The sequence below is a fragment of the Oncorhynchus nerka genome, linkage group LG28, assembly GCF_034236695.1.
Source record: "Oncorhynchus nerka isolate Pitt River linkage group LG28, Oner_Uvic_2.0, whole genome shotgun sequence".
NCBI classification, from domain to species: Eukaryota; Metazoa; Chordata; class Actinopteri; order Salmoniformes; family Salmonidae; genus Oncorhynchus; species Oncorhynchus nerka.
Window position 1 is genome coordinate 82576192 of NC_088423.1, and position 25941 is coordinate 82602132.

At 47.6% G+C, this 25941-nt stretch overlaps 1 protein-coding gene across 1 annotated transcript in view; it reads left to right on the forward strand.

The window, feature by feature from the left end:
- The first annotated feature begins 3012 nt into the window (after nt 1-3012).
- Nucleotides 3013-25941, forward strand: part of LOC115117527 (alpha-ketoglutarate-dependent dioxygenase FTO-like) — a 32145-nt gene continuing 9216 nt past the window's right edge. The window contains exon 1 of the mRNA XM_065012578.1: nt 3013-3064. Coding sequence (XP_064868650.1) covers nt 3023-3064 — 42 coding nt within the window. The 5' untranslated portion in view covers nt 3013-3022. The remainder of the gene's footprint in view (nt 3065-25941) is intronic.

Below are 25941 nucleotides of genomic sequence, written 5' to 3' on the forward strand. Positions count from 1 at the left end.
AGGTACCCTAGTGCTACAAAGGGATTGTCTAGGGGTGATGTGGGGTTGCTTCAAAGAGGTGAGAAAAGCAATAGAAAAGGGCGGAATGTAAAAAGTCAGCAAGAAAAGAAAATCTCTTTTGAAAGGGGACGTAATCTTTTGGAGGACTCCCGCGCGGAACCTAAATAATACATCTCAGGTTTTGATATAACTATTACTGCCTGTGAAGAGTCCTTTGATGTTAATTGAAACCACTGGGCAGCAATCTGCTTTATAGCACTGACAAATAGCAGTTTCCTAAGGCTTATCATTGACAGGGAAGGCACATACTTGCTCCATATGCTCATTCAATACAAATACAAATCAAAAACCACTCTCTTCTTTATGGATACTGGATGCACCACAATATGCTTAAGGATAGTTACTGGCAGGAGGTTGTGGTGGGGAAATATGCCTTTGCTATGCCTAAATGTACCTTGAGTGAAGTTCACGTATGGTACTGGAGTCTGGACAACTCACGACGCATATTGTTTGCAGTTTTTCCAGTCGTTTTTTCTTCCTGCCTTTCTTCTAGAAACCAAAAGGACAATTTGATAATGCAATAATAACGTGTAGGTGGCCCAATATAAACCTCCACAGAGGAAACATATCATTATTCACATAGGAGCCTGTCTCTACTGAAGTATATTTGTGATTTTTTTCAGACCAAATGATAATTTGAGGCATGGGGAGACATAGGGAGAGCTGACTGCAGGGGCTTTAGGGTTGGTAGTTCTGGTTTTAATACAGACAGCACACAATGGTTTCTGTCTTCCTTCCTTTAATATGCTCAACTAACATTTCTGGCACAGCACTTTCCTCACCTTTGATTTCTACCCAGATTTTTTAATACATTCATTATATCACTAAAAAGAAGCCTTGTCAAAGGGGTCGTCCAGAGCTGATGCAATGTGCAATAACAGAAAACATCCCCCATCCCATCGTGAGCATATCAGCCAGAGCATAGAAAGAAAAGAGGGATATACAGTATGATGAGGTACAGGAGTTCAAATTTAGTTTTCAGTTTTTTCTACCACAGCTGAGAGTGTACAGTGATGCCCTTCCCCTGTGCTGTGCAGTGATGCCCTTCCCCTGTGAGATGGACATCAGAGGAGAGGTGGGGAGTAAATAGCCTGATTGGCTACATGACAAATGACCGTTATTGTTGGGAGGCTGTAAATTGTCTGTTTTACCATGAAGGACCTGAGCATTAGGATCAGTTCCAATGCCCCCGCTGTGCTGTTCCAATCTGACAAATATGTGACCCCCCACACACACACACACAATCTGACTAGGAAAAATGAGACGTGGAGTCAGAGATCCCTTCTGCTTGTCTTTGAAATGTTTTTCATCCAGAGATATGATTGACAGGGGTAGTATGTGAAAGGTAGTTTAACAGACATGAGGAACATAATGATGGATTGGGTTGATGGTGGAAAGACAGGGGTTTGGGACATTACAGTTAAAAGGGATATTTATAACATATATAACAAATGTTCTCTCTATTAGCTCTGTCCTAAACCCTCCTATATGCCCCCATATGTTTATGTTCTAATATGCACGTGGATCCAGTTTTGTCAAAGTGTTTCCAAATATATTTATAGAGAGAGGAAATGTAGGTTATAAATAGGAATCAAAAGGACCATTTTCTGTTTATTGCCAAAGGATGCCAGAGACACCAACACATTTGAAAGCAGGACAGCTTTTGAGCTTTTTACAAGACAGGTGAATGGAACATGTGTTAAATCATTGTGCCCGGGTCACTTAGTTCAGCTCTACCATAAAAGGAAAGAGATTACAAAGGAAACTAATGAAGACACTGATCAAAGTCTGTAATGGTAATACAAAGCAGGTGTTTCCAACCTTGCAGCCCCCCCCCCCCCCCGTGTGTGTGTGTGTGTGTGTGTGTGAAGCAGCGCATGTCTTTCACATATGTGCTGTCTTTGATAAGAATAACAGACAGAGCACATTTCAACACTATTCACAGTATGTTACAAGGTATTTGGTTGAACCCAAGGTAGAGGGCATTTTGTCTGCATGTGATACCATACATAAATGCTCCCATACTGTATACAGCATGTTTATGGTTTGCTTTCACAATTGGTGGTGAGTAGAAAGTGATGTGTGTCTGTCTATGTCGAGGCAGCCAATATATTTTCGCAGCAAAGCACCTGGATATGAGATGGAAGAGTTGAAAGAGTCTTGGCAGTGTTGGAGTCTTGGAGCATGTTCAAAGCATGATTGCTATTTTTACACAAGTTACAAAACGCTGCTTTTGATTTAGGCTACACAAGAAAAAACCCAAGCAGCAAAAAAAAAGTTAAAACTGCCCAAACCTTTTTCTATTTCTTATAAAATCTCATTGTAATGTATTGGCTAGGCCTATTCGAAAATATAAAAGTGACAATGTCACAACATGTGGAAATACATTTCATTGAAGTTTACCTTTATTATTATTTCAGCTACTTTATTCGTTTTAAATTGATCCACGTGCTGTATTATTTTGTGTTTTAAACCATTGTTTTGCCATGTTGAATTGCTAAAGCACTTGTTTGCATTTTAGATTGAACGCGCTCGTCGACATCAAAAGAGCAGCTGCGAGATTTACCATATTTATACAATTATCTCAACGCTATTTTAAGGATGGTATGGTTTACATATGATTTGAAGATCTAGTATTATTGTAGCTGCTGTGCGCACTACGCAGCAAGAATCCCCATCCGGCTGAGTCAAATTACGCTGGAACGTATTTCCTCTGTTCCGTGCTTCGGGATATGAAGTTTTCCATTTTCATTCGAAGCAAATGAATGCTAGATTGTGATCAGAAAGGTACTCTTTCATAACCCCTCTTTGTATCTAGATTATTATTACACGGCACCCGTTCATTTTATATGCTCTGTTTATTTAACAGAGCTATAAGTTGTATTGTAATTATTCTGTTGGAACTACAACTACCAAGATGCGCTGCAGTGAACGCGAGTGTGTAAACACAACTCTAGGAAACATGAAACGATCGGGTGGCAGTGAGAGCGAGAAGAGAAGAAAGGTATTCATAGCGTTATTCTCCCTTAGCTCTGGCAAATACACAGTGGACTCGTTCTCTCAGAACTTTATGTTCCAAATGCGGTGATGCTTGGGTCATTTTGAAGGCTGGAAAGTTGCAGTTGTCTATGTAGCTACACATCAGCCTGCATGATTTCTGGCTTTATTGTGGTTTCCTCTTCATTCACCTACAATGGAGCATCGCTGTTATTAACAGCTTTATCGTTACAGATAGGCCTACACTGTTTTTGCTTTCAGTATTACAGTTTAGACATGGGTGTAGACTGTGCTACAATAAACTGATTGGATCGCTATGAAGGCTCGAATATTTATTTAGACACGTTGCATGGTAAAAGTCCCCTATATTTTAGATTTTCAAGTCATACTCCCTCAATCAGAATAATCTTACTCCAAAATTGTATGGGGGAACGTAAGTGACTGCAGTGTGTTCTTAAACTATCCTGTGAGTTGGAGGAGAGCAGCTTCTGGCTGTGTGCGAGTGGTACAATTCTATTGCAGGTAATAATTATAGGCTCATCTCTCAAACGCAAAGGACTATGATTGCTGCTGGATTGTCCTGGGATGCTGTTCAAAACAATGAATAGTAACAGCATTGACTGGCGTTTGTGTAAAAATCTGATTGAGAATGAAATAGTTGATCAAAGTAAAGGTGTGACATTTTGGGCATACCCAGGCTTTATAGTAGGTAGCAGACCCAGGCTTTATAGTAGGTAGCATACCCAGGCTTTATAGTAGGTAGCAGACCCAGGCTTTATAGTAGGTAGCAGACCCAGGCTTTATAGTAGGTAGCAGACCCAGGCTTTATAGTAGGTAGCAGACCCAGGCTTTATAGTAGGTAGCATACCCAGGCTTTATAGTAGGTAGCAGACCCAGGCTTTATAGTAGGTAGCAGACCCAGGCTTTATAGTAGGTAGCAGACCCAGGCTTTATAGTAGGTAGCAGACCCAGGCTTTATAGTAGGTAGCAGACCCAGGCTTTATAGTAGGTAGCAGACCCAGGCTTTATAGTAGGTAGCAGACCCAGGCTTTATAGTAGGTAGCAGACCCAGGCTTTATAGTAGGTAGCAGACCCAGGCTTTATAGTAGGTAGCAGACCCAGGCTTTATAGTAGGTAGCAGACCCAGGCTTTATAGTAGGTAGCAGACCCAGGCTTTATAGTAGGTAGCAGACCCAGGCTTTATAGTAGGTAGCATACCCAGGCTTTATAGTAGGTAGCAGACCCAGGCTTTATAGTAGGTAGCAGACCCAGGCTTTATAGTAGGTAGCAGACCCAGGCTTTATAGTAGGTAGCAGACCCAGGCTTTATAGTAGGTAGCATACCCAGGCTTTATAGTAGGTAGCAGACCCAGGCTTTATAGTAGGTAGCATACCCAGGCTTTATAGTAGGTAGCAGACCCAGGCTTTATAGTAGGTAGCAGACCCAGGCTTTATAGTAGGTAGCATACCCAGGCTTTATAGTAGGTAGCAGACCCAGGCTTTATAGTAGGTAGCATACCCAGGCTTTATAGTAGGTAGTAGGCAGACCCAGGCTTTATAGTAGGTAGCAGACCCAGGCTTTATAGTAGGTAGCATACCCAGGCTTTATAGTAGGTAGCATACCCAGGCTTTATAGTAGGTAGCATACCCAGGCTTTATAGTAGGTAGCAGACCCAGGCTTTATAGTAGGTAGCAGACCCAGGCTTTATAGTAGGTAGCAGACCCAGGCTTTATAGTAGGTAGCATACCCAGGCTTTATAGTAGGTAGCATACCCAGGCTTTATAGTAGGTAGCAGACCCAGGCTTTATAGTAGGTAGCAGACCCAGGCTTTATAGTAGGTAGCAGACCCAGGCTTTATAGTAGGTAGCATACCCAGGCTTTATAGTAGGTAGCAGACCCAGGCTTTATAGTAGGTAGCATACCCAGGCTTTATAGTAGGTAGCATACCCAGGCTTTATAGTAGGTAGCAGACCCAGGCTTTATAGTAGGTAGCATACCCAGGCTTTATAGTAGGTAGCAGACCCAGGCTTTATAGTAGGTAGCATACCCAGGCTTTATAGTAGGTAGCATACCCAGGCTTTATAGTAGGTAGCATACCCAGGCTTTATAGTAGGTAGCATACCCAGGCTTTATAGTAGGTAGCATACCCAGGCTTTATAGTAGGTAGCAGACCCAGGCTTTATAGTAGGTAGCAGACCCAGGCTTTATAGTAGGTAGCAGACCCAGGCTTTATAGTAGGTAGCAGACCCAGGCTTTATAGTAGGTAGCATACCCAGGCTTTATAGTAGGTAGCAGACCCAGGCTTTAACTTGGCCAGGTCGCAGTTGTAAATGAGAACTTGTTCTCAACTAGCCTACCTGGTTAAATAAAATAATACAAAAAAATAGTAGGTAGCAGACCCCACTGCCGAAGAGGCCTGCTGTGATTAGTGGTGGTGTGTTCTGGTCTGGATGTGCTGTGTTTGTGGGTTGTGTAATTAGATGGAGAGAAATAGCAGGAAAGTAAAGGCTGTTCTGTTCTCCAGACCTCCCTAGCTACCCCTACTGCTGGGCCCATGCAGACTGCTCTGCTCAGGCTCATCCAGACCTCCTTAGCTACCCCTACTGCTGGGCCCATGCAGACTGCTCTGCTCAGGCTCATCCAGACCTCCTTAGCTACCCCTACTGCTGGGCCCATGCAGACTGCTCTGCTCAGGCTCATCCAGACCTCCTTAGCTACCCCTACTGCTGGGCCCATGCAGACTCCTCTGCTCAGGCTCATCCAGACCTCCTTAGCTACCCCTACTGCTGGGCCCATGCAGACTGCTCTGCTCAGGCTCACCCAGACCTCCTTAGCTACCCCTACTGCTGCGCCCATGCAGACTGCTCTGCTCAGGCTCACCCAGACCTCCTTAGCTACCCCTACTGCTGGGCCCATGCAGACTGCTCTGCTCAGGCTCACATTTACATTTACATTTAAGTCATTTAGCAGACGCTCTTATCCAGAGCGACTTACAAATTGGTGCATTCACCTTATGACATCCAGTGGAGCAGCCACTTTACAATAGTGCATCTAAATCTTTTAAGGGGGGGGGTGAGAAGGATTACTTTATCCTATCCTAGGTATTCCTTAAAGAGGTGGGGTTTCAGGTGTCTCCGGAAGGTGGTGATTGACTCCGCTGTCCTGGCGTCGTGAGGGAGTTTGTTCCACCATTGGGGGGCCAGAGCAGCGAACAGTTTTGACTGGCCTGAGCGGGAACTGTACTTCCTCAGTGGTAGGGAGGCGAGCAGGCCAGAGGTGGATGAACGCAGTGCCCTTGTTTGGGTGTAGGGCCTGATCAGAGCCTGGAGGTACTGAGGTGCCGTTCCCCTCACGGCTCCGTAGGCAAGCACCATGGTCTTGTAGCGGATGCGAGCTTCAACTGGAAGCCAGTGGAGAGAGCGGAGGAGCGGGGTGACGTGAGAGAACTTGGGAAGGTTGAACACCAGGCGGGCTGCGGCGTTCTGGATGAGTTGTAGGGGTTTAATGGCACAGGCAGGGAGCCCAGCCAACAGCGAGTTGCAGTAATCCAGACGGGAGATGACAAGTGCCTGGATTAGGACCTGCGCCGCTTCCTGTGTGAGGCAGGGTCGTACTCTGCGGATGTTGTAGAGCATGAACCTACAGGAACGGGCCACCGCCTTGATGTTAGTTGAGAACGACAGGGTGTTGTCCAGGATCACGCCAAGGTTCTTAGCGCTCTGGGAGGTCACCCAGACCTCCTTAGCTACCCCTACTGCTGGGCCCATGCAGACTGCTCTGCTCAGGCTCACCCAGACCTCCTTAGCTACCCCTACCCCTACTGCTGGGCCCATGCAGACTGCTCTGCTCAGGCTCACCCAGACCTCCTTAGCTACCCCTACTGCTGGGCCCATGCAGACTGCTCTGCTCAGGCTCATCCAGACCTCCTTAGCTACCCCTAGTGCTGGGCCCATGCAGACTGCTCTGCTCAGGCTCACCCAGACCTCCTTAGCTACCCCTACTGCTGGGCCCATGCAGACTGCTCTGCTCAGGCTCATCCAGACCTCCTTAGCTACCCCTACTGCTGGGCCCATGCAGACTGCTCAGGCTCATCCAGACCTCCTTAGCTTCCCCTACTGCTGGGCCCATGCAGACTGCTCTGCTCAGGCTCACCCAGACCTCCTTAGCTACCCCTACTGCTGGTCCCATGCCGACTGCTCTGTTCAGGCTCACCCAGACCTCCTTAGCTACCCCTACTGCTGGGCCCATGCAGACTGCTCTGCTCAGGCTCATCCAGACCTCCTTAGCTACCCCTACTGCTGGGCCCATGCAGACTGCTCTGCTCAGGCTCACCCAGACCTCCTTAGCTACCCCTACTGCTGGGCCCATGCAGACTGCTCTGCTCAGGCTCACCCAGACCTCCTTAGCTACCCCTACTGCTGGGCCTATGAAGACTGCTCTGCTCAGGCTCACCCAGACCTCCTTAGCTACCCCTACTGCTGGGCCCATGCAGACTGCTCTGCTCAGGCTCACCCAGACCTCCTTAGCTACCTCTACTGCTGGGCCCATGCCGACTGCTCTGCTCAGGTTCACCCAGACCTCCCTAGCTACCCCTACTGCTGGGCCCATGCAGACTGCTCTGCTCAGGCTCATCCAGACCTCCTTAGCTACCCCTACTGCTGGGCCCATGCAGACTGCTCTGCTCAGGCTCATCCAGACCTCCCTAGCTACTCCTACTGCTGGGCCCATGCAGACTGCTCTGCTCAGGCTCATCCAGACCTCCTTAGCTACCCCTACTGCTGGGCCCATGCAGACTGCTCTGCTCAGGCTCATCCAGACCTCCTTAGCTACCCCTACTGCTGGGCCCATGCAGACTGCTCTGCTCAGGCTCATCCAGACATGCGTTCAAATACTATTCAAAATCATTTCAAACACTTTGTCTGTGATTGAGCTTGACTGGCTTACTGGACCAATGTAATATTCCTAACACTGCAAGCCCCACCCATCTGGCACTCTAGGCAGGCTAGAGCAATCACTAAAAGTTTTTGAACGATTTCAAATAGTATTTGAACCCCGGTCTGCTCTCTCCAAGTCAGTCAGTCCCAGCAGCTCCCAGCCTTTGCCGTGCCACAGTCTGCCATGGCACATGTGTTTGGATCATGTCTGACAGCACAGAAACTATGTAGGACGTGGTTCCTCCTGTTTATGAAGAGCTGAGAGAGCGGCCATGGTGACCAGATGAGAGCGAGAACGCTCTCATGGGTGTAGGCAGCATAGAGCAGACACACACACTCACAGAGAGAGCAGACTCAGACCTAGCTAATGGTTCTGCTTCCTCTTTTAGACAAATAATAAAAGGATGATTGAGGAATGAGGACAAGGTGTTGTTATGGTAAAATGGCTGGAAGACCACAGAACAGACCCAAGTTAGAAGTGCTGCATTAATCCCAGTGGCTTGTTATAGGGCAGGGACACAGTGCAGTGGTTCAGTTTATCATGATATGTAATAACTGGGGATTTGGGGATATGACTGTAGTCTCATAAGTGAGTGTGTTTGCAGTTAGACTCAATCAGTGAGTTGTTTCCCCCTGTCATTTTGCTAGTTTAGTGAAGGCAAGCTATTTATCATGAAGGCCTACTGAACATAACTCCCAACCTGTTTTAAAAAGGCAGACTCTCAATTTAACCACATCCAATACAATGTGCAGGACAATAATGGCTTACCCATGTTTCTGAGAGCAGCACTGTTTGTCTGTCTCATCAACTAAAAAGCCGTAACTAATAGGCCTACTTGTAATATACTGTGATCAATAGCATGTTTTTCTGTCTCATCAACTAAAAAGCCGTAACTAATAGGCCTACTTGTAATATACTGTGATCAATAGCATGTTTTTCTGTCGCATCAACTAAAAAGCCGTAACTAATAGGCCTACTTGTAATATACTGTGATCAATAGCATGTTTTTCTGTCTCATCAACTAAAAAGCCGTAACTAATAGGCCTACTTGTAATATACTGTGATCAATAGCATGTTTTTCTGTCGCATCAACTAAAAAGCCGTAACTAATAGGCCTACTTGTAATATACTGTGATCAATAGCATGTTTTTCTGTCTCATCAACTAAAAAGCCGTAACTAATAGGCCTACTTGTAATATACTGTGATCAATAGCATGTTTTTCTGTCTCATCAACTAAAAAGCCGTAACTAATAGGCCTACTTGTAATATACTGTGATCAATAGCATGATTTTTCATGAATGCCAGCAGGTTATTGTAATCGAAATTCATGGTTTGAAACATGTCTATTATTTTAGAAATAAAGGTATATGGATGTTTATATACATGTCCTGTGTAAACTGAATATAAATGGAAATGACCCTCAACCTACTTTCTTGACGTTGTCTTTGACGATAGCTGCTGTCTATGTGATGACGTGTATAAAGTGTTGATGAAAAAGTGGAAATATATTTCCGGGTAATGTCAGGCTAAGTAATGACCACATAGGGTCACCAGATGTTGCGCTGAGGTCCTGGCTGAGCCCAGAACATCGCTCAGATCAGCCTCATTGGTTCCCTCTGGTTGTGGCAGCTAGTGCAAGCTGTTTAGGGTATTTCATTCCTCAACACTCATTAAAATGTTTTGTGTTTCCCTTGGCAATTCTGTTAAATGTTCAACTAGAGAGGTAAAAGCTGATTATGTGTCCACACATCCAGACATGGTTAATCAACCCCCCCCCCCCCCCCCCACACACACAAAATGTTACCCAGTGAATTAGTGTTAAGGTAACGATTTATGGCGACTAATGCCGGGTGTGCTGTCATGTCGGCTCTGGTTGTTTTTGCAAGAGGGGGTGTCACATTCAGCACCTTCATGACATTCAGCACCTTTCCCCTGCTCCGGCGGGCCCCCCCCCTTACCCACCGCTAACACACTGCTAGTTCTATTAATGAGCCAATAATGGAGAAATAGTGTTGGGAGCTGACATAAAACACACTTAGGAATACGTAAGGAGCACTAGGAGCCGGGCAGGGAACATAGAAGTAGGCTGCTGGAGATTTACATCCGGGCCTGGGGAAGGAGGACGAGAGAGAGAGGATATTTCTCCACTCCTCACTGCATGGCTCTCCCTCCCTGACTCAGACCCCCTCCAGCACGACGCGGTCCGTCCGGCTGAAAAAAAGGTTCCCTGGTAAAATAGGTATTTTGCTGTGGCTGATAATAGTACCATTACACTAATGGAGAGATCTGATGAAGGCACAGCCAGACATAAGGCCTGCTTTATTACCAGAGGGGGCCATTTCCTCCCTGCATTCCTAATGGCCTGAATGTATCACCCTGTATTGATCAGGCCATCATGCTGCTAATCCAACACAGAATTACTTATCGCTGTTGAGGTGTCGATCCGGCTCCTGACTCGGCCCCCTGGAGCCCCCCGGCCCTCGGCCTCTTGTGACTGCATGGGGACCGGCACTAACCCACCGTGGAGGCTGTTTATCCAGCTGTTGATTTAGGGCCGAGCAGGGATGATGACCGGGAGGTCTTCATTGGTTGGAGGGCTGGCCAGCTCAATCTGGGTGGGGGCTGCTTTGTTGAGGAAGAGGAGGGTCTGCTTACGGAGAGGCTTTGCTCAACAGCTTTGCTCTCATTTAATTAAGGAGCAGGGAATGATCTGGTTCCTCCCTCTTTATGGCCCTGTTGGTCACTGTAGAGCAGTGAAGGGAAAGCTGAGTGATGAGCCTGCTTGGTGTTGTCCTGGGTAATTGAGCTGTGCTGTAAATAAGAGCAGGCAGCTTCATCCAGATCCTCTATCTAGTGTCATCAGCACCACTGTCTCTTCACCATGAGGGAGACAGAGAGCTGGAGCCCAGTACTGCTACTCCTGATGATGATGATGATGGTCTGGCCTGATTACAGTCTCATGTCCCCTCTTTCATACGTCTTAACCACTGACAGCTAGGGCCTTCGTGCTTGAGGTGGCTGGAGATGAAATGCAGAGAATTTGTTTCAACAATATCCTCTCCAGCCCAGTGATACAGTCAAAACAGAGCTAGAGGCTACATGTAGAATTGAAACAATATGTGTGTTATTGACTATGAGTATGATTGAGAATGCTGCTGATCTATGCTATTACCATTACAAATGGAAAGGAGGTCAGGTAGCACAGAACGACCTGCTCAAGGCTTGTGACCTGTCATATCCTTGTTGCCCCCTCAGTAACTTAGCCCTTCTTAACCATTAGACTCCTCAGGCAATGGAAGGTATGGCATTTCCATGTCAGCATATCGCCTCTGCCCTCCCCAACCGGGCGTCACCTCTGGCCTCAGCTAATCAAAGAGTTTACCTTCAGGGGAGCATTTATCCACTCTTCATTAGGGACCATTCCTGTAGCCATAAAGATGTATTTATGTATCTGCTGTCGCACAGGGCCGGCTAGGGAAACTAGGTATCGATCGGGATATTTAGTCATTTATTTCTGCTTGGGCCATCAATATTGTGCAAACATCTGTCCATGCAAGTGGGCTTGACCTCAGCCCCAGACTCTGTTTTTAGTCCCATTGGAGTTCAATGATATACTATTCTGAAAAGTAAATCAATGAATGAATATGAAGTTTTGTGTGTAATGTAGTGCCTGTGCGGTGGGGTGGCAGTGGGCCCAGGGCCCCGGGTAGTTCATTGATCCGATATGAGAACGACGAGGAGGGTTGATTAGTCTGTGGCTATAAGCCCCCCCCCCCTCTTTATACCTTGTCTTAGTTATTGGAGCTTAGCCTGGATATATCTGGACTGTTTTTGTGTTGTTTACAGATCAGCTTGGTAAACCCAACCCAACACTACAGCCTTTAAGCCACATGCCTGGCAGTGGCAATGTGTCAGTGATGGAAGAGGGACTTGGGTTGCTATTGTTTTTTCCATTGTTTTTGCCAGCTACAGGGTTTCTTTGATCTCTTGGCAACAAAGAGCAAATTTATAGCACATTTTTATTTGCAGTAATGGCACTGACATGGAACCAGCTATCGTACCCTTTTCTGGGAGTTAGATACACTACTAACTGTTTATATCTGAAATATGGGTTCTCAGTAAGTAGTCCTACATCCCTGTCAACAGCTACACAGTGGTGCAGTATATAATATGGCTCTTCATGTGTAATGATCTAGATGTGTGTCTGCATACAGATCTCTTCTCTTATCCTGACCCCCTTTTATAGTGGTCTGCTTTAAATGTAGGACAATTTAAAGGTTCATGATGTCTACATTTGGTTTGCATCTGGGAGGATATCAACTTTTACAGCCCGGCCTGGCTGCTCTCTCTGTGGTGTCTCAGGTCCCATGTCTACAGCCGCCCCTAGCTGCCAGGGCCCACGGACATGTGTGTGTTTAAGAGCATCTGTGATCCTACTAAACATCCAGAGGGAAAAACCAGCTTGAGGATTTATCCCAAATGCCACCCTATTCCCTATATAGTGCATTACTTTTGACCATGGCCCTGATAAAAATTAGTGCGCTATGTACGGAATAGGGTGCCATTTTGGATGCACTCTGGGATATAGCCTAGGTTCCTCTCCTGATGTTAGCCATCACAGCAGCCATATGATAGATGACACTTCACACAGCATGTCCATCCACACGGTTTGGCTAAAGGGCTTGGGGTTTTAGTGTATGTTGAAAACACTAAGGATGAACATATTACAGTAATATTACATATTACAGCTATGTTCAAGTCATCTGGCAGATGAACAAAGATTTAGTGTCTGCTACATAGTAATAACTTTATTCATACTTTATTACTATTGACAAATGTTACATTTATTCAGGATTTTCTTTGAAATAATACCTAACTGGATTGTCAGCAGAAATCGGCCTAGTTGCTCAGTTTCAGAAGTCAAATTTACCACCAGTCCCAGGTTTTGTTCTGAGCAGGCTGTTAGCTTGTTAGCTGTGGGCGACCCTCTCCGTTGACTGATCCCATGTCATCATCAGCTCTACCTAGCAGTTCATATTAGCAGTGGCATATTATTGCTGATGTCTTCGTATTTTCCCAAACGAGCTGCTGTGACAATGGATCATCTCAGCTGTCAGAGTCAATGAGTTTACGTTCAGTGTGACCCAGAGTTCATCAGTCACACAGAGCCCTATCACCGGTGATATACATGGACTAATCAATCTGATCAATAGGTGGTGTGTGTGTGGCTGTGGTGGGGCCGTACTAAATAAACATGGGAATGACCCGCTCACCTCAGACAGAGGGGACTCGGGGCAGTTCATTAGCCACTCAAGGCTTCAATCTAGGGAGGTCATTATTTTCATTTGAATCTGTACGTATGTATGGAGGGGGGGGACACACTGTAGAGAGAGAGAGAGTGAGTGACTAATGATGAGAGAGGGAGAGGACGAGAAGACTGTTGCAGCAGTCCTCTAATTTAATCTAATTTTCCTAATGCCATCTGTCACAAGGACAGTGACTAGACAACACTTGAGGTGCAGTCTTTGGCGTGCTGTCTTTGGCGTTCATCATGTAGGTTAACTTTCTTTTGCTCTTGGTCCTATAGCAGTAAAGATAGCCTACCTATTGTAGCTCTCAGAAGGCCTGCTCTCCCTATGAATCCACCTGCTCCATTTATATTACAGGACTGGTGGTGTTGCTGTTTATTTGTGAATTTATTTTCCTTTGTAATGACTCACCTTTCCAATAAAGCTGAGCTACCTAGCAGTTAGCTAACGTTAGACTTGGCCAACATCTGCTTCTGATGACTGCTTCAATAGCCTCCATTCACAAAAACTGCAGGAGGCCACTTTCATAAGGCCCTGTAAATTGTAACTGTTAATTTGTACATCATAAGATATTTTCCATAAACGTGTGTAATGAAAGTACCTGGCATGTAGTACTGTAGTACACTGCCCAGGGGAGACTGAGGGGGGAGACTGAGGGGGGAGACTGAGGGGGGAGACTGAGGAGGGAGACTGAGGAGGGAGTAGGATGGTAGTGCCCTGCCCCATCACTGGAGCCTAGTGTAACCTAGCCAGCTGGAGTGCCTTGCCTCTACCTTGCCTTACCCACCAACCACCATTCATAAAATACCTTTCTCTACCTGGCGTCAGATATTAAGGGCTTATTTCATTTAAAAATAAGCCAAGACCATTTGATGGATAATTTCTTTGGATAGTCCATGATACCTGTTGATGCCAGCCAGGTAGCCTCTTCATCTTTCAGTGATTCTCTCTCAGCCTGTGTTTTTGTTCATGAGCCCAGCTAACTTTAGTCATGCAAATGCTATGTTAGAGAAGGGGTCACCAGTTTAATTGGCATGCTGTCAGGCAGGCGTTGCCTTCTGTGGTGTAGTGCCGCCACTCTTTTTTAGAGGGGCTGAGTTATGTGTGTGTACTGTGTGTGTACTGTGTGTGTTCTGTGTGGGGTAGTGATGGTAATAGGGGTGTGGAGGAGGGGTGTTGTCAGGACTCGGAGAGCATTCCTTCTTTGCATGTTCTCCATGAGACAGGTGCTCCTCAGCGTGCGCTGGTGCATGACAGTTGCCTTTCATTGCTGTCTTCTCTGCGCTTAACCTCTGACCAGAATCCCCCTCAATCCTTTCTCCGCCCCCCACGCTCACTCTAACGTGCAGCGTTCTTGGCCCATTCTGAGTGACAGACTTTGGTGCGAGCGGATAGCGAGGAGGTGCCGTGTGTGTGTGTGTGTGTGTGCGTGGTGGTACTTGTCATAAGTCCACCACTGTCAGGCCCCAACACTGCCTAGCTGCCTGCCTGCCTCTCCATCCAGGTACCATCACATCACCAACCAGCCAGACCTCAACCTTTTGTTCAACAGTCCATAATTCTTCCCACCGGTGCTGTCAACCACATGATCATACGTGCATAAAGAAGAGAGCCCCCTGACGGCATCTCACCCCCCTCTCCTCTCTTCTTCTCCTCTCTTCCCATCATAATATAGGCAGATTTCCCTTCCTCTCCTGTTCCTGTCTCTGTGTATTCAGATGAGGCTGACTGGGGGGCAGCAGGTCAGATCCACTTGCCTGGGTAAGGGCCTGAAGTCAGGGTTGTCTCCTGTGAGATGGAGAGAGAGGGAGGTGGGAGGAGAGGGAGGTGGAGGGAGAGAGGTTGTGTCAGTGCTGTTTTGGGCTGTGTGTGTGTTTATCAAGGCAGCTAGGGGTGTGTTGTGTGTGTTCAGTTGTCAGCCCTAGTGTCATGCGTGCCCTGGCCCTGTAATGTCGAGGGCAGCCACTGTCATTTGTCTCAGGACTGCTGAAGTGGAGGAGTCACACAGGCGTACAGCCTGAACACTGAGGCTCAGCAGTGGCTGAGATGCCATCTATTAGCCTTGTATTCTGCAACAATAGTCTTACCATTTTATTTGTGGTTTGATCAGTTATGTTGCTGTTTGTTTTTGATAATCTGTGGAGTTTTTGGTTAGATTAGTCCTCTTCTGTAGCTCATCAGTTTAGTCTAGGTGTTCTCTTTGTGTTCTGCCCAAGAAAACTTTTATTCCTATCGCAATAAACAACTGTTTCTACGTGTGTGTGTGTGTGTGTGTGTGTGTGTGTGTGTGTGTGTGTGTGTTTGGCCTACTTGTGTGAGTGACAGTGGCACCCATTCCGTATGTAAAAATTGTGATACAAAGCTTTGCAAAGTTGTTGTTTCCAGGATCACCAGTAAAGCACATCATATGACTGGGAGTGTTATCCACCAACACACACAGAGCGAGAGAGGCTCATTGTGATGTGAGTGGACCTTCTTAAACACATTGTCATATAGAACGGTAGGGATGGACTGGGATGTAAATGTAGTGACAGTCTAGTGTCATGCCTGACTGACGCCGCGTGTGGATTGTATTAATCTAAGTGACTGATTCTCCAGCATGCGACCGCTACCCTGTCCCTAACTCCTCAGGAACAGACAGCCTCTGTTGAGTTATCGCTATTTGTAAGTCCTTCCACTGCACTGGGATGACAATAGGGATTAGTGCCAAGGTTCTTTAAACTGTTTTTTGGGGGGGAGAGGGGGAAAGCTTTCTTATCAGCGGCTACAGGATGCTGCTGCAACCACTTTTCCTTGACTGTCAATTAAAGAAGGGATCATTCACTTCAAGGGTATAAATGTTCTAACACTGGTATTAGGATGGGAAGCTAAGTCTCTGACAGATGTTCCAACTTTAATTCTCTGCTTGTTTTTGTGTCCTTTAATTCATTTATGTATCGTTCTATTCAGAGGTTTTCTATTTTTTTCTATTTGCGGTAATCTCCGTTGCCATGGTAGTTGCAAAGACGGATTCCGGCTTGTCACTCTGCAGTGTTCTTAGGAGGTTCAATCGGCTAATGTATTCAATATCAACATAAATGAAAAGTAAACAGTATCTAATGGAGCGTGTGTTCCTATACCAACTCCACTGCCTGCTGTCTTCTCTTCTCTCATTCTGGAGGGGAGGTGTCTGTCTCTGATTTGGTGCTTTTAAAGAAAAAGACCCACTATTGAAAGTGTTTGCAGAAACCAAAAAGGGGTGCGGCTTGTAGGCAAACAACAGAAACTAGTTTACTACTTGAGTGTTTAGCTGGAGTAGTTGTTCTAGTGATCAGCTGTGTTAGTGTGTATAGTGCTGACGGTGGTGAAGTGAAGTCCCTGTGTTGTATAGCAGAGACCTGGAGCTGTCTGTCACCAGGGGACTCCTCACTATGGGCAGCCGGAGAGAGATGGAGAATGCTGCTAATGGGCAAACTTTCCTCCGTCTCCCCCTCCTCTCTCCCTCTGACAGCTCCTTCCTTTTGTTCTCCCCGCTCCTTCCCTCTGCCCCCCCCCCTCGTCTCTCTCTCTGCCAGGGATTTGTGACAAGTTTTAGCAGACTGATCAAACGCGGCGGTGACACCTGATTAGGATATAGAGCATGTTTACAGTAGCACGTGCCGAGCGAGGACCCCCAGACAACAAGGGAGACTGACTTCAACCCTAACTAATTAAATCTCCACCTGGGATCCCATCTGTGACAGCCAGCGATGTAGCCATGCCTCCACTGACTGACTGGAGACTCATGGTTGTTGTATTTATTCATGTCATTCCATACTTCACTGTGACATTTATGGAGACGGACTGCACTGAATTTTATGGTGTTTGTGTGTGTGGTGTGTGGTGTGTGGTGTGTGTGTGTGTGTGTGTGTGTGTGTGTGTGTGTGTGTGTGTGTGTGTGTGTGTGTGTGTGTGTGTGTGTGTGTGTGTGTGTGTGTGTGTGGTGTGTGTGTGTGTGTAGTGGGATGTTGTGCTGGTTTATGTCACCATCATAGTGGTGTTGGTGATGACTCTAGCAGTTTCTCCTACATCTCTAGGTGGCAGTGTTGAGCAGTGGTTAGAGAGGTGGATGTCTGTCTGACCTCACACTAGATAGAACAAAACTCTGGTTGTGTCCCAAATGGCACCCTATAGCGCACTACTTTTGACCAGGGACCACAGAGCTCTGGTCAGAGGTAGTGCACTACTTAGGAAGTCGGGGGTTCCGTTTGGTGTGTTGTTTTGGTTGGTTAGAGTAAATATACTGGACTCTGTTCCCTGGCTGTTTCACTTTAGTGATTAGTGGTTGGAATGGGTGTTATCTTTAGTAAGTTATTTTAGTCAGACCCTGTTTAGGGATTGCTGAGTATATTGTGAACACATTGCAAAAAATTTAAAGTGTGTGTGTGTGTGTGTGTGTGTGTGTGTATCTAAATCAGTGTTAGTGTAAAGGCCATATCCAGATGGTGATTGGTACATCAGTCACCTAGTAGCAGCAGAGACGGGCCTGTAATTTGTGGCTTTCTCTCCCCTCTCTGCCCCAACCTCTCTCTCCCACCCCTCTCTCTCCCCCACCCACTTGGACCTGACTGGACTGCTGGTCATGCTGTATTACATAGGTTAGATGAAGTAATTATTTCTAGGCCAGTGACTACAAGCCAGATTAATAGTTTTTGAAGCGGCCATAATGGAGGTCTGACCCTGGGGGACATCAGCATTATTTCAGGCTCACCTCCACTCTCATCTCTCTCACCTCTGGGCACGGGAGGGCTGTGATTTCTAGCTCCACTAATGATGGGAGGGGATGGCCCATAGCTACTAAACACAGTCATAGACACATATCTGTTTCTCCATCACAACAAACACAGCGTAGCAGCCAGGACCAACAGCAGGGCTAGAAACAATGACCATACTACTGGAGATTGAATTAGAGAGAGATGGAGAGAGCAAGAGAGATGGAGAGAGCAAGAGAGATGGAGAGCAAGAGAGATGGAGAGCGAGAGACGAGAGAGAGAGAGAGCTAATGGAGAGAGAGGGCTAGAGAGGTAGATGGAGAGCGAGAGAGAGGTAGATGGAGAGAGAGGTAGATGGAGAGCGAGAGAGAAGTAGATGGAGAGAGAGGTAGATAGAGAGGTGGAGAGCTAGAGCGCGAAAGAGAGAGATGGATAGGTAGATGGAGAGAGAGATGGAGAGAGCACACTCTGAACAAGTATTGGTTTAGGAGAGAGTACAGGTCAGTAACACCATATGATGTCAACTATGTACAGTAACTACGTCCCACATCATCACTTTACACAATTATCGTCCACGTCAACATCCATGGCTCAGTGTCACCCTTCATGTTGACGTGATTGTAAGCTTTGGATAACCTGAAATCATAACAGTTGGATAAAGTTATTTTTTATTTGGCAAATTGACTTTCTTTGCACATTCTTGCAAAGTAGGTTAGTGGTATTGGGTCCCTAGTCAAATTTTTGGCATTGGTGGCAGTAGATCTTTCTTAGCATTGACCATGTTGGACTGGTGCCATAGGTAGCTAGGCCTGTGACAGGGCTGTCTCAGTCCAGATGGGTCCTCCTGTCTGAGCTGTTTTCTGGGGCAGACCCCCTCTCCTCTGGAGCCTGGAGGACCGTCACTTGACTGGATGAGCCACATAGTTTTCACTAGGTGGCACTTGGACATCACCATATGGGATGCTCTCTCGCCTCCCTCCCTCCCTCCCTCCCTCCCTCCCTCCCTCCCCTCTGTGCTAAGTACACTTCAGATGTGAAGAGTGTTTTATTTGGATTGCAGGAGGCCAGTGTGTAATGTATTCACCTACATCTCTGCCAGATGTTAAATGCCCCAGAACATGATCTCCTCAGGCTCCGCCCTGTTAACCTCTCTGATTGGCTCTAATAATTAGCAGGAGTGTGAACAGTAACCACGGCGATATCCCCCTCTTCCCTCAGACCAGTGTGGGTGGAGGTGGTGGTGGAAGTTGGGAACAGCCAACATCTTCTAGTACGTGACCGAGTCCCATTTTACTTTCTGTCTCAGGCTAGGCTAAATGAGTTGGGTCTGACCCACACTGGCACGAGCTCATCAGCACCAACCATGCCCCTGGAGCTCATCAGTACCAACCATTCCCCTGGAGCTCATCAGCACTCAACCATTCCCCTGGAGCTCATCAGCACCAACCATTCTCCTGGAGCTCATCAGCACCAACCATTCCCTGGAGCTCATCATTTCCCCTGGAGCTCATCAGCACCAACCATTCAACCATTCCCCCTGGAGCTCATCAGCACCAACCATTCCCCTGGAGCTCATCAGCAACCATTCCCCTGGACTCATTCCCTGGAGCTGGAGCTCATCAGTACCAACCATTCCCCTGGCTCAGCTCATCAGCACCAACCATTCCCCTGGAGCTCATTCTCCTGGAGCTCAATATTCAGTACCACCACCACTGCTTTCTTTTCTACTGGCTTCATATTAACCCTCCAGAACACTTAAAGCCATGCATGCAGTAGGCTGTCCCCCCAGGGTTTGGAAACGTCCGGTCTGTTAATCTGTCACCATCCAGGCTACTAGGAAGAGTGTAAAGAGGATTAAGACGTTCAATTCCTGGTAGAATATTATCCTTGGTTCACAATGAGTGAAGGAAGGAAAATAAATAAACAGTGAATAGGAATGGATGGGATGCCTTCTGCTCCTGTATATTTTAGGATTTGTCTAATGCCATTGTAGACTATTTATCTTGTGGTGGATTCCAGGAAGACAGTCAAAAACCATGTAAACATTCCCAAATAATATCTGTCCGGTAATTCAATAGCAATCTGAGTCTTAATCGTAAAGTTGAGACACATAGGTTAGATTTGTTCTGTTGTAGTGATTCAGTAACAACACTGAATCACTTCCTAAGAAGTGTTCTTGTCTGTCCCTTTAGTCTCAGATATTAATAACATACTGTTCCAGTACATAGTGGTTAGTAAAGGAAATAGAAAGGAAACATGCTTCTTTTTCACTAAATGGATTCTAGCTAATACAATGCCATTTCAGATGTCACAATCAGCCCTGGTTTACCCTGATTTAGCCCTAGTCTCCATCTGTATCCCCAGCGAAGCTGCAGACAGGCAGCAGCTCATCTAGACTAGATCCTTAAGGACAGGGAAGGGGACTAGCTGCCATCTGAAGGGGTTGATCAGCTTGTGCTGTTAACACTGTGGATGGAACACAGAGCTGGCTCTTTACTCTGTCGTACACTGGTTTCTGGATTAGCAACACAAGCCACTTCCACTGTGATCAGTCACTCACACACACAGACACTCGGAATGACGGAAATCCTCTCAACATCACCCATCTGTTTCACTCACTGTATCAGAATTAGGACAATTATTGACAGCGAGCTAGAATAAGTAGTCTATTGCTATTTGCTCTATTATGGTTTAGATATTGTCCATAATAAAGCTATGAACACATTGTATTGTCTTATCTGTAGGAGAGTGTTCAGGTAGCTTAGTGACCAATTCCCTGAGCAGGCCCATGCCCTGTGGCTGACTTCTGTTGACCTGTGTCCTGTTAAGGAGATACATTGTGTGACCAGTGGGCCACGCTGCTACCTTCCACAGCAGAGATGTTTCTCTAACTGTTATTGAACTGTTTATTGTCAGAGATCTCCAGTCTCTGTCTCTCAGTCTGAGAACAAAACGTCCAATTCAGGTGTGACCAGACCAGACCGACCGTCCGTCCTCCAGGAGGAGGGAGCAGGAGGCTGAGTCTTGGCTGGCTGTGCCCCAGCAGCGGACACCCTCTGGGGCAGAGTATTTAACGCTCCACCTGCTTATCGATCCTGTCCTCCAGGCGCGTCAGCGGACACAGGGGAGGGGGCAGAGGGGGGCACGGCAGACCCCAGCCTCAGCCTCCGGTATCCTGGCTCGGGTCTGTCCTTGACACGGCCCGTGGGACAGGCCTGGAGGACACCTTGGCCCTGCTTCTAGCCCTCAGTCTCCCCCGGGCCGCCTGCACTTTACAGAGCCATATTGATTTTGTGGTGGGGCAGAGAAGTGTGGCTGGCTAGAGAGCGAGAGAAAGAAAGAGAGGGAGGAAAGAGACTGATAGAGCGAGACACGGAGAGAGAGAGCGCTCTCTAAAGCACTGACTTCTCCTTGACTGCACCTCAGGACGCGACCAGGCTGTCAGAACAACTTGATGGCCCCAGCGCACCCTGCTGAAAACTGCTAATCACAGTCTTTCAATCAATGCTCTCCTTCCCCTCCCCCCGTCCCTCATTCCCCCTCGTTCCCTCACCTCTCCCCCAACAAACTGGTCTGTGTCTGAATCCGAATACCTAGGGAATGTGTGTTAGTGTTAAAATGGTCAATTCTGCCTGGAAAACAGCTGACCTCATGAAACCATGTTGTCATTTGTAGGTGAAAACTAAAAAGCTTTCTCTATCGACATAATCGTAATGGAAGTGTTATGGCCTGCCCACAAAATAACAATTAAAGCCAAAGTGGCGAACACCCTTTACTTTTCTGCTTATGTAAGGTAGGGCATACCTCTTAAATATCTGTTCTGCTCTGGTCTCCTCTCTCTCGCTCTCTCTCTCTCGCTCTCTCGCTCGCTCACTCGCTCTCCTCTCCAGATTTGACACCTTGGGTAAAGGTCATGGAAACATCTTTTTCTCCTTCTAGGTGTAGATGAGTGTGAAATAGATGTTGACACCATGGACACATTGAAAAGCACTTAAATGGACAGGCCTTGTATGTGCCAAGATGTCAGTGTCTAGGCTTACCCCAGGTGTATGTGTAAATACTTTGGGGTGATTCATCTTTCTCTCTTTTGCTTTCTCCTAACGCCTGACAGGGTTCCACCTGCCGTGGCTGGGTCACGGATTGGCTTTAACACTGTGAGAGAGAGACAGAGAGAACACAGAGGGCTAATTGAATGGCTGTTTAAACTACTTGACTGTCTTCCATAAAGTGATTGTCATTGTGGGTGTGTATACATTTCTGAATATCAACCAGTATAATTGTCTATAGTACTATGTGCTTTGTGTGTGTGTTTTGTGTGTGCCTATAGTGTGTGTGTGTTTCTGTGTGTGGGCCTATAGTGTGTTTGTGTGTATGTGTGTGTGTTTAAATAATGATCCTTGGTGATCACCCTGCCTGCGGTGCTGGTAATGTTATTAGATCCGTGTTCTAAACAGGGTGTGAAAGGTCTACCCGGGCCCAGCTCCATGCAGCATCACACCGGCCCTTTAAATGACTTGGCCCCAGTGTGTTCAGATAGATGGATGGACACATTTTAATATGAATGATTCCACCCCCTCTCTGACCTGCCGCTAAGTGAAGTGAACGATGTCCCCCTTCAGCCCCAAACAATAATTAGTGAGGAGAGTGTCAACGAGGACTAGTTGGCCATTTTTCATCATCTACCTGAATGGATCTCTACTGAAAATATCTACTCAGTGTGCATGTGTGTGTGTGTGTGTGTGTGTGTCTGCCTCAGTGTGTGCGTGTGTGTGTCTGCCTCAGTGTGTGTGTGTGTGTGTGTGTGTGTGTGTGTGTGTGTGTGTCTGCCTCAGTGTGTGTGCGTGTGTGTGTCTGCCTCAGTGTGTGTGCGTGTGTGTGTCTGCCTCAGTGTGTGTGTGTGTGTCTGTGTGTCTGCCTCAGTGTGTGTGTGTGTGTGTGTGTGTTTTAGAGATAGAGACTACTGAGTTGAGCTGCTGAGGGAGGACACAGATGAAGAGACATGTTGGTGATCAGCTTTTCTTCTTGGGCAGGAGGAGCATCGAGGCTCATCATGTTCTACTGGAGCTGTGTACTATTGCAATACCTTTTGACATATTCAATAGAAAAACTATATTTGACACCTACTATTTAGTACATGAGCAGTGACCACCTGATCTGATCAGGATGTAACCAGCTAGTCCTCCAACCAGACAGATGAATATGCATCCCCACCTCCTGGTCCAGTGTGTGGGTGTGGGGTTACACATTATTACTGCCCTGTGTGGCCTGGTTCTCAGGTCACTCTACAGATGTTTCAATCAGTTAACCATTTATTACACTGTTCAGTCACTTATCACTGACCTCCCATCCATAACCATTACAGTGACCACTGACCAGTGTGTGGGGTTCTGAGAATGCATTATGCCACGATTGGTCGGAAACAAAATGTCAAAAGGCAGTTAAAGTTTTGCTTTTCTTTGAATGGATAGTGCTTATTATGTCCTGGGGCCTAAATGTCAGTTAAAACAACCATGTAGCCTAGGGGGGAGGGAGGGACAGTGTCAGTGTGCAAGGAAGTGTGTGTGATGGATTGTGTGTGTGTGATGACACCTAGGTGATGTGTAATCTCACTGTGGTTCGAAGCAGTCAGAGACATGCCCTGTGTATGAGGTAGCTACGTGCTGTTTGTCACTGATGCGGAGGGAGTCCAGGTGCCTGGGGGTGGAGGTTCATGGGGCTGGGGCGTGGAGGACCTGGGGGTGGAAGTCCAGGGAGCTGGGGGAGGAGGTCCATGGGGTGGAGGTCCATGGGGCTGGGGAGGTCCAGGGGCTGGGGCATGGAGGACCTTAGGGGTGGAGGTCCTGGGGGTGGAGGTCCAGGGGGCTGGGGGAAGGAGGGCCGGAGGGTTGGAGGGCCTGGGGCCTGGGGGAGGAGGTCCAGGGGTCTGGGGCATGGAGGGCCTGGGGGTGGAAGTCCAGGGGTCTGGGGAATGGAGGGCCTGGGGGTGGAGGTCCAGGGGCTGGGGGAGGAGGTCCAGGGGTCTGGGGCATGGAGGGCCTGGGGGTGGAGGTCCAGGGGTCTGGGGCATGGAGGGCCTGGGGGTGGAGGTCCAGGGGCTGGGGCATGGAGGGCCTGGAGGGTGGAGGTCCATGGGGCTGGGGGAGGAGGTCCATGGGGTGGAGGTCCATGGGGCTGGGGAGGTCCAGGGGGCTGGGCGTGGAGGACCTTAGGGGTGGAGGTCCAGGGGTCTGGGGCGTGGAGGGCCTGGTGGGTGGAGGTCCAGGGGTCTGGGGCGTGGAGGGCCTGGGGGTGGAGGTCCAGGGGTCTGGGGCGTGGAGGGCCTGGGGGAGGAGTTCCAGGGGCTGGGGCATGGAGGGCCTGGGCGTGGAGGTCCAGGGGTCTGGGGCATGGAGGGCCTGGGGGGTGGAGGTCCAGGGGGCTGGGGGGGTGGAGGTCCGGTGACTACCCGCTCCTTACTCCTCACAGCAGGCTTGTTGACTCAGGTGTGAACCTCATCCGTTTGGTCTCTCTCTTCACCCCTCCCCTCCCCCGGTCCGACGTGGGCACTCCCTGGCCTTCCTGCCATCCTCCTTGCCACTGGCCGCCCCACACCCACTCCCCACATTCTGCGATGGGGTGCCAAATGAAAATGGGGCGGAAGCGCATTTGATGTCTTTGCCTGTCTCCCTGTTTGAGGCTGATGTTCTACAGGAGGCTGATTCACCGTCACTTTTGCAGGAGGAGACCATTTTCTGAAATCGGTGTCACACAAGTACCAATTGTTTGCTTCCTAAACAAAGCACTCTATTAGGCAGCTAACTCTCAATGCGTCATCGTGGGGATGAGAGGGGGCTGGGTTTGGCTGTCAAGGTTTAAACTCCCCAGGGCTCTCAGTAGAACGCCATCTACTGGTTGGAGGTCTGGTTCCACCTACACCCCGACTTTGGTTCTGATTGTTACAGCATAGCAACCCGAGTCAAAACCAGTCCATTGGGACCCAGGGTTCCTCAGGGTTATGCTGGACCCATGGGGGTAGTCCTCAGACAAACCACCTTCTCAGAGGAAACAAGCTCTTCTCCACTGCCACCAGCAATTTTGATGTAGACACATTCTTTTCTTAGTTATTTTGAGCCATAATGATCTAAGCACTGGACATGAATCTACTCACTAAAGTGTCAAAAATCAAAAATACCAGCCTTTTGATTTCCCTCTCATGTCCACATCTGAGAGAACAGACCCCCTATTTATGTGATAAACAGTCTTGCCAAGGGGATTTTAATCCCGTCAACAGAGAGAGATTAGGAGCAGCATCAGATATATCACTCAGAACAGACGACTGGTTACAGTAAATCATCCATGTCATTGTTTTTATGGGATTGGTAATCTGGTTTCTTATGCTGGGTGGAAAACCAGCGTCTCTAACTGACAGAGAGCCTGCTCTGATATACAGGGAGATGAGAGGAGAGAAGGAGAGAGGAGAGGAGATGAGGAGAGACAAGAGAAGAGAGGAGGAAATGAGAGCCCATCTGCTACAGAGGGCTGGGGTTGTCTTTTTTTCTTGTGGAATTTCTGAGTGGCTTGATGTATTCGACATGTGCGTGACAGCCTGGTTGTGTGCGATTGGAGCTGAGGAAGTGTGCTATCCAGCCCAGTTGTGTGTGTGTGTGTGTGTGTGTGTGTGTGTGTGTGTGTGTATGCCTACATGCACATCACACAGGGCAATGTGCTCTAAGGTCAATTTGGCAACGGCCTACCAACCAGCCTTGTACACACATACATACAGGAACAACACACACAGGAAACACACCACACTGCCCCCTTACTCATGCTCACACATCACACAGAAACACTCCCACACTGCCCCCTTACTCATGCTCACACATCACACAGAAACACTCCCACACTGCCCCCTTACTCATGCTCACACATC